This window comes from Solanum tuberosum, unplaced genomic scaffold (genome assembly GCF_000226075.1).
Source record: "Solanum tuberosum cultivar DM 1-3 516 R44 unplaced genomic scaffold, SolTub_3.0 scf00001, whole genome shotgun sequence".
NCBI lineage: Eukaryota > Viridiplantae > Streptophyta > Magnoliopsida > Solanales > Solanaceae > Solanum > Solanum tuberosum.
The window spans coordinates 3,174,823-3,184,999 of record NW_006238927.1 but is presented as its reverse complement, the minus strand read 5'-3'; the positions used below and the strand labels follow the sequence as shown (position 1 = coordinate 3,184,999).

At 32.3% G+C, this 10,177-nt stretch overlaps 1 protein-coding gene across 1 annotated transcript; it reads left to right on the top strand.

Moving 5' to 3' along the window:
• The first annotated feature begins 620 nt into the window (after positions 1 to 620).
• LOC107060260 (uncharacterized) lies at positions 621 to 3,559 on the top strand. The gene is made up of 5 exons (XM_015307926.1): positions 621 to 935; positions 980 to 1,206; positions 1,788 to 2,338; positions 2,417 to 2,988; positions 3,119 to 3,559. The coding sequence occupies exons 1-5, from the start codon at positions 621 to 623 to the stop codon at positions 3,557 to 3,559; spliced, it is 2,106 nt and encodes a 701-aa protein (XP_015163412.1).
• The last annotated feature ends 6,618 nt before the right edge of the window (positions 3,560 to 10,177 follow it).

Sequence of the window (10,177 nt, the reverse complement as noted above, 5' to 3'; positions counted from 1 at the left end):
GATGAACTATAGGTTACATGTTACAAGATATAATGATAGAATAAAGAGTAAAATAATGTATTAGAGAATAATGAGGTTTAAATAAGGAAGTTATGGTCATAAAGACCATTACCACATTCTGCCAAAAGATGGCCACTTGCAATTACTCCCCAACGTTTTTTACTTCATTTTTTCACCAAGGGAGAATGACCATTAAGGCTAATTAGAGTGAGAGACAATTTTAATAATATTAAAAGTAAAAATTAAAGGAATCCCATAGTGTAGGACATAAATTACATCCTATCCTAACTAATTTACATTTTACAAAAAATCCCTTAAAAAGGTAGGCGAATGATACATAGCTACCGTGCTGATACATTGTCACTGATACACGCGAAACACTGAATGTCGCGCTAAAAAAGGGAAAAAAACGTAATAATTAAGTCTGTTAATTTAATTAGCTTAATTTACGCCTAACTGACCTAAACATTCCTTATCTTAATAGGTAATCTACTCAGACATTACAAAAATTTCAAATTTCAAAATTATATCTTCTACATTGAAGAACAATTTGTGAACATCCATCGATTTAGAAAAAGCTAGAAATACGAATAAAACTTTGATTTTTTTGCTGATACAAGATGAATATATCAATTTTACTGAGGCATTCAGGAATTTGGGTCAGCGAAGTGAAATATGAAAGTTACAAAAGTGACGGAATAGTTGTTGGACAATCAGTTTCATTTTTGAATCTCAAAGCAGCAATTTCAGCCGAGTTGGATATCGATGTATCAAGGAAAAACATTGAAATTAGTTACACCATAGAAGGTAACTCGTCTCCAATGAAAATTAAGAACGACATGGGTGTTAAACTTTATTTAGAAGTGAAAAAAAGTGAGCCAAGATTTGCAATGTATCCATTATGCATTGACACAAATGAAAAGATTGGCGGTGATGTACATAACTTTGATGGAACATGACGGAGAAATTACGTGTGTAGAAGGCACTAACACAGGATACAGAAGCTCTTGCGGTGGTTGAATCAAGAATTTGTGATTCATATTATATCCCAGAATTGGAAGTTACAAATTACATAATTGATTCAAATAGTATAGAGGTGAAGACAGGTCAGTTATATAAGGATAAAGCAACACTCGTAGATGTGATGGCGAAATATAAGATAAAGAACAATTTCAATTGCAAAGTAAAGAGATCTGATAGACAAAGGTATGCGAGTATTTGATTTTGTTTTGTGAAGAACTGTGGTTGGATTCGTTAGATCTATAAATGGTGATACCATTATTTTGTTTTAATGTATGATACATTATTAAATAGAAAGTCATTGATTTTGATTTTTTGTTTAGTTCGTTGAATATGATTTGTGGTAGATTGATAATGATACAGTATTTGTTGATACATTAAGTTAATATTGTTGTTACGTTCAGATTAGACTGTTTCAAAATTAAATAATTTAATCGCAAAAGTCATGTAGCCGATACATTCCGTAATTTTGTGATACATGATTCATTATTTATTTATTTTTTGAATCTGATAAAAATAATTGTGTTGGTCGTTAATATTATTGATACATTGAGTTAATACTGTTGATATGTTAAGATAATACTGTTGAAACAGTAAATAATCATGTAGCTGATACATTCAAAAAAATTGTGATACGTGTATAAATTAATATTTTCTTAATCTGATACAAAAAATACATCATTCTTTGGTTACTTTGAACTTTAGTGTTTTATATATTATAACATGTAACTGCTATATGTATTAATATAATGAAAAAAACTGTACAGTTATGTGTTGGTATGCTTTTCGGATGAATGTGGCTGGACTATGAAGGCTTCCTGCAGAAAAAAATCTGATGTTTTCAAAGTTAGATACTTCAATAGTGAGCATACGTGTCCAATGCGGGATAGGGTACTAACCAAAGTCCAAGCAACAGTCGGGTTTGTAAGTGGTGTGACTGCTCCCAAATTGGTCAACCATAAAAGAATTCATACTCCAAAAGATATAATTGTTGATATTAGAGAATTCTATGGGATTCAAATATCTTACCAGCAGGCATGGTGTGCTAAAGAACATGCACTAGAAATGATAAGGGGTAAACCATCGGCTGGATATAGACAGATGCCGAGATACATATACATGTTAAATACTGTTTATCCAAATTCTTATATAAGGATGCAGAAGACTAAGGAAGATGAATTTATGTATCTGTTCATAGCCTTAAGACCATTGATTAGGGGGTTCGATTACTGCAGACCAATAGTTGTTGTCGATGGTGCACATCTGGGCGGAGCTTACAAAGGGACGTTTGTATCAGCAAGCACCCTTGATGGGGCAGGTATGTATTTTTTGTAGTTGTGAGGTGTTTGTAAATGTTATGTATCAAATGAAATAATATGTGTTGCTTTGTAATTAGGTTGCATATTTTCATTGGCATATGGTATTGTGGACACTGAAAATGACTGTTCATGGACATGGTTCTTCGAACAATTCAAAAATGCATTTGGCGAGCGCGAAGAAATGTGTGTTGTATCAGATAGGAATGAGAGTATTATGAAAAGTGTAAGGATTGTGTTTCCAAATATACCTCATTATGCATGCATATGGCATCTTTGGAAGAATGTCTGTGGAAACTTCAAAAGGAGCAGAAACACCCTAAGTGATCTATTTTACTCTATGGCCAAGGCATACAGAAAGGAGGATTTTGATAAATTGATGGCTAAGGTTGATAAAATTGATCACAGGGTTAAGGAGTACCTTGAGGATGCAGGGTATGAGAAGTGGTCGAGAGTTCATTCAACAGTAAATAGAGGTAGAACGATGACTTCGAACATTGCGGAATGTATCAATGGTTGTCTTGTTGAAGCACGGCAATTGTCTATATTAGAATTCTTGGAAGAAGTTAGAATTCTATTTGGTTCTTGGCATTGCAAAAACAGAGAAATAGCCTCCTATACAAAGGACACATTAGGGAGAAGATTTGAGGAGGTATGGATTAGAAACGCGTCTAAAAGTTCGAAGATGGAGATATGTGTCATGATACATTATTTTATATTCTATGTATATAATTCGGTGCATCATTCTGTTGTTTGAACATGATTTCTTAAAATGTACGCAGGTTGTTCCATCATCTGAATTTATTTTCTCGGTTTATGAAGCTGGAAGAAGATACATTGTTTGTCTTGAGCGGAAAGTATGTTCTTTTGGAAGATTTCAACTAGATGAAATACCTTGCGCACATGCAATCGCTGTTTTAAAGGAAAAGAATGTTAAAGATATGCATCCATATTGCTCTGATTACTACAAGCCTGATGCAATAGCGAAAACATATGAGACTCCAATGGTTCCAATGCCAGATAAGGAAGATTGGTCAGCTCCTGAGGATGTTGTAGCTGAAACTGTGTATACACCTAGATACAGACGATTAGCTGGACGACCAAGGAAAAGAAGAAAAAAAATTGCAGATGAAAAGATTACAGTGAACACAAATTGTTGTGGACAATGTGGACAAGAAGGTCACAACAGAAGAACTTGTACTTTCTTTCCAAAAGAAAAGTGAAATCATCATAATGTTTATATGACATTAATGTTTTTGTTGAACAATTTTTCACGTAAACAGCTATCAATGTTATTAATCAGTATTGCTGTTCAAAAATAATTAAACTGTATTGTTCATTTTTGTTATTAATAAGTATTATTGTTCAAAAAAATAGTTTGTTATTATTTGTGTATCAATGTTAATTCTGATAAATAAATTTTAAGGTGCAATTATAAATAAAATGTTGGTTAACGTATAAGCTAATGTATCATATGCATTAAATAATAAATAATTTCAGTAATGTAAATTCCTACATTAAATTATATAACGTTTGTTGTATCATATATATTAATTGGTTACTGTATCATTTACATTAAAACATACACAACCTATATGTTAGCAATAAGCTATTAAACGTGTATCATATACTATATATGTTATGATACATACATTAAACAATTAAGTTTGTAAACAGTTTAGAAGATACATAATAACAATGAAAACATGTATCAGTTACTATATATGTTATATGCTGCACTTTTTCTTTATGTAATGCAATAATGTGTCTGAAATTTAACTTTTTATAAGCAAAGTATGTTAGTCCATACTGTATCAAAACAGACTAAAACATGAGTGAAATTGTCAAAAGGATAAAATAAAAAAAACATTGTCTATGCATAGATACTTAGTTACTACACTACGTGAATCAAATCTTCTTCTGGTGGTTGTGTGACTACACTCTTAGGTTTTGGTGGATCATCATTCTCACTAACGTATGCACCCTTAGCCTTCTCGCTGCCATAACTCCACAACAATGCTCCATATCTTTTTGCGTAGGTATTCAGGAAGAAAATCAACATATGATGTTTCGATTTGGTCGCTCAGATACTCCGCAAATGTAGCAATATATAACCCACAGTCTCTACAAAAATGCAGAATATCAGTTATAAACTTAAATCATACATGATTCAAAAACAATAAAAGCACAATACTTACAGGCTGTCACTCTTTTGTTGCATAATGTCTTGGGCAAATTCAACCATGAAAGGAACTTGTGCCTCCAAAAGTGAACCAAAATTATTGTCCTTGTACGCATCACAATCAACAAAGTTTGTTCACTCCGTTTTTTCAAAAAATCCACTGTCCATGAGGTAAGAAGGAAGCATTTTAGACAACATTTTTATCTCGTGCAGAATTGTTTTTTTCCTTGAGCCTAATGAAGAGTCATACACCCTTATCACTCTGTTTTTCAGTTCAACAACAGCCAGCACCCAATGAAATTGTCCACCACAATTAACCGAGATGTAAACATCGTCTACAAGATGCAATGGTAAAGCAGCTGGGATTTCAAAACCTTTGATGATGTTAGTGATTGACCTCTCATATACAGATACAGCTGAAGCGCGATCAATGTGTTCTTGGGTACTAATAAGAACATCATCATTAGCCAGGTAATACCTTTCATAGGTATTTTTTATGTGTGAGATGAACAGGCAGTTGGCTGTTGTGTATCTGTATTGATTCATGCTGCGAAATTTTGATTTTTTACGGAGGTAGTAAAAAACAACATCGATGTGCTATAAAAAACATGATAAACGAAATTAGAAACTTGTAAAAAAAGGTCTATGATAGAATTGATACATTAAATGATAATCTAAACAAATACTAATTTGATAGTTTATTTGATTGTATCCGGGATGATTTTTTGTAGCATGTTGGTCTATATCAATGTATCTGATACATGCTTAAATTATTTTCATTAAGAACTTTACCTGATCAGTCCAACATTTGTTTGGCTGTGACATGACATAGAACCAGTTCTTGTTAATTGGAAATGCAACAACAAAATCCATCATCTCAAATTCAAAAGAAGAGGCTTTTGATCTATATTTATCCTCCGATGGTTTCCTGTGATAATATTTGTATTATCAATTGGTTACATCAAAATAAGTTAATCCAAACTGTATCAAAATATATGTATAAAACTTACTTATTGGCATGATTTTTGAGAAGCCCCTTGGTTAACCACTGCATATACTCATCAATTAGTTTAGACGAAGGTTGATATGTTATCCCACATCCTTCAAATGGAAAATACAGACGAACATCATCATCCAATTTATGTTTTCCCTTATCACTTAACCCAAAAGAAGTCACGTATGGAGATTGAATAATTCTTGAAGGCATCCTGTTTCTAGGCGCAGGAGTCTTTGAATGACTTCTAACAACAATCTCGGTGGTTGGAATATCAGTGGGTAATTGACTATCAGACAACAAATCATGACTGTCAGTTAAATCCTGTGGATTGTAAACACACAATGGTTTAGCAGGAATAGAAACTTTTCCTAGATCGGATTCAAGTGCATCTATTGCTGCTTCAGTTGAGGGCGATATTGTTGTTGATGTGGAAGAATCCTGTATAATAAGATATTAAATATTTTTTAGTATCATTGCATATAATGAATATTAGTGTCATGATGCATAATTGATAAATATACCGATGTATCAACTGTTATTCTAAAAGGCATAAAATGACGGATGTTGTGTTGAACTGTGTCAGCACCATCTTCATCCATGTTTACTTCATTTAAAGCTTGTGGGCTTGATGTGCTTCACCATCCTGAATATAAGCATGTTGTATGTATCAGTTATCCATTATACTAATTATGTATGATATATATATATATAAAAGATGATAATGTATCAAAGAAAATTGTAATGTTTAAAGTTTTGATCATACCGATACCTTCTTAGGATCATTTGCTTCAGTATCAACATGAGTACTTTCATATGTAGGCTGGAGCTCTGAAACACGCTTCATTTGTTGTTGGTTACTGATATTATGATCAATCTATATTTGAATTTTAATAATAAAAAAGGTGCTAACATAAATGATACTGAAACATTATTTAACATAAGTGATGAATATAAAGTTGAAATATATAACTGATTAATGAGATAGAAGATTCGGTGAATCACCTTAACTATATATATGATCTATATGTGCTGATACATATGATTATGATTCTTAATACATACTTAATGTATGAGGTATAACGACAATTACAAACAATGTATGACATGAACTTGATGTCCACCCTCATTAACAAATACACCAACCTCAAAATCAGCTACACCAACTGCATCAGCAAAATCAGTCTGTATATGTGAAGATGGTTGTTTATTGCTTGATTGAGGATCAACTTTGTTGTTTTTCTTGTGTCGAGATAGCATCAACTGCGAGTGGTTTTCCTTTATCAAGATTACAAGTTCCTCAAATTTCTTGTCAACCTATCAAAAAATTATAAAAACCAACTACAATTAGAATCAATAAAAAGAAAATATAATAAAATCAAAATAATTACTTACGTAATTCTTCAAATGATCTTTCAATTCTTCAATATCTGGAATTACATAGTTGACTTTTTGAGCATGTGCAGAACCGTGAACATTAGCAGCCGGTGTCGGAGGACCATCTGGAATAGAAAATGGCTGATTTAATGACATATTGGACTGATCTGGCTGACTGGGTTCTGACACCTTTATTTTAGGTGTATCCACTTTCTTTCTTCTTTTTGGTGGTGGTGGAGATGATGTATCAGACACTCTAGATGATCTCCTTAACAACTGTTCAGGAGGTCTTGTGGAGAAATCATCGAAATCAGCAATGTCATTCGGTGGAACTATCTTGGGATTGACCAGATGTTGTGGTGGGTGAGAAGGAGGATCATGTTCATCTTCAGTTAAATCAAAAGCTGCAAGTTCCTCCGGTGTTGGCATAATGTTTGAACATGCATTCTGGAAAAACAATTTTTTTTAATATTAAGAGATAAAATTATGTATCCTAACACAGAAAAAAATGATTTTAAAAAGACAAACTTGCAACCTTACAACTATATACTTAATTATGTATGAAATGTAACATAAAATGGGATTCAATGTTACCTCTTGAAAAATGCTAGTCATAAGCATTTCAAACTTTGGCTTTAAAGCCACAACCCTCCAATTGCAAATTCTAGGGATGACATTCCGTTCTTTGACAGCAATTTCAGGATTTAATTGGGATGCAAATTCATATGTCCATACGTTAAGTGCATAAGGCATTCCATATAACCGATACAACTGTTTGCTAAGATTGAAATCCTGTCGGAGTGAATCCATGAGCTTTGTGAATGCAATCTGTCCCCAAGGATATACTTGATATCTACCTTCTTCAACCATTAAAAATTCATTAACAGATATTGAAGAATCACCAATTTGAGCCAAAATGAATGTATGGAGAAAGAACAGGATAGCCATCTGGAGTGCATCCTGATTATTCTCCCAGTTGCCCATCAGAAATCGTTGGACTAGATGATTCTTGCTTACACTTTTAACTGCACCAGGAAAATATTTTTGGAATAGTCTACAAGTAGTTGATTCTGGGTATTCAAATTCTTTGGTATTGCCTTTACATTTAAGACCAGCTATTATTGCAAATTCTTTGATACCAAATTTCAAGATAACCCCATTTGCATGCCTAATATGCAACACCTTTGAGTTGCCTTGTTCCAATTCTAACAACAACAAGCATTTACTGATTTGACCCTGAAAATTACATTTAGGAATGTCTAAATAGGGTCCAAAAATTGTAGCTCTAAACAGTTCAATTACATCATCCCCTATAGACTTCTGGAACTCCTCCAAAAAATTTGTGTTAAAAGGGACACCAAACCTTATGGCATGTGTTGGTACCTTTTTATAACATATTTGATTGACTGCAAAATGAAAAAGAAAATTATACTAAATAAAAACACCAAATCACACTACACAACAAGTAATGATACATAATAAAAACAAATTGATACATATAAAAATACATGCTACCAGACTTTAACAAAATCGTATTATAAAACTTGATACATTATACAGAAGGATGCCCTATCTGATACATCAACGATTTTTTTGTTAAATTTGACAAATATCTTTTTCATATTGGAGTTTGTCATGTATCATTTTTTTCGATACAGGAATGTCTAAATAGGGTCCAAAAATTGTAGCTCTAAACAGTTCAATTACATCATCCCCTATAGACTTCTGGAACTCCTCCAAAAAATTTGTGTTAAAAGGGACACCAAACCTTATGGCATGTGTTGGTACTTTTTTTATAACATATTTGATTGACTGCAAAATGAAAAAGATATGATACATACATAAAAACACCAAATCACACTACACAACAAGTAATGATACGTAATAAACCCAAGTTGATACATAGAAAAATACATGTTACAAGACTTCAACAAAGTCATATTATAAAATTTGATACATTATACAGAAGGATGCCCTGTCTGATACATCAACGACTTTTTTGTTAAATTTGACAAGTCTCTTTTTCATATTGGGGTTTGTCATGTATCATTTTTTTCGATACACATATAAAACAAGGGTTTTATAAGTTTCGACTAAATCTCAAATCAGTATGTATCAAACTAAGTTAGGGTTTTTGAATGTATTATGATTTAACCCAATAAACAATTTATTACACATCCAATTAATGTATCAGTCAATTTCAGTCTACGATATCAAACGCAATACAAATCACAAACAAGTTAAATAAAGATTAAAAACACATACTCTACGCAATGCAGGTCTGGAAATAGTGGGTGCTGTTTTTCTTCCCCTTTTTTGGGGGGTTTTTGCACCCTTTGATTTAGACGATTTTGGCACATCTTTGGTACTGATTAATCAAGTTTAATGGGTCATGCAAACTTTTTTATCTAATTTCTGCCCAATTTTCATCATCAGAGTCGTATATTGTTCGATTAGTAGTAGAAAGATTTGATATAGGATCAGGATCCATATGTATCAAGAAGAAGAAATCGAAACAAAAAAAAATGAAGGAAGAAGATGAACGCTACAATGGCAGGCTTTGGGAGAGATGACGGAGAAGAAGAAGTTTGAAAAGGGTTGGATTGAGAGAGAAATTTTTTGAAAATCAATTTGGATAATGATCTGTAATTGAAAAAATATTGGAGTGAATTTAGGGAGAAAAAAAAGGAGTGACATAGGGAGTGGTGAAACGTGGGAGGTAAAAAATAATCATGTATCTGACAGATTTGATATTTAAGTGAAATAAGGGATTTAAGTAATTTTTTTAAAAAGTAGGGAAAAATAAATAATAAGGAACTTAAAGTTGTGTATTTAAGTTATTTTTCCATATTAAAATTGCTCAAATGTTCTGTCTCATGCCAAGTCATGCGTGCCTAGGCCCAAAGTGGACAATATCACTAGAAGGTTGTGTCGTTAAAATATATCCCTGGGAAATTAGTCCTTGATTTGGTGGTTGAGTTTTTTAAGTTGTCTTCAGAAATGGTCATTTTATTTTAATTGATAATTAGGTCAATATTTCGTGCATGTTCATATTTTTTTGTTGAAGTATTGAGCTATTTACTGTTATTGTTTCTTTTATTTCTGAAATTTAGTTATGTAGTTAAGGTAGAATAAGAGTCTTTCATCTATTTATTTTCATGATGCGACTGAATAAAACAAGCTGAATATTTTGGCTTGCGCATTCTTTCCTCTTCTCTGTAGAACAATATTTTTCTATCTAGGCGTTGTATAAAATTTATATATAAAATTGATAAAATATTTTAGGTT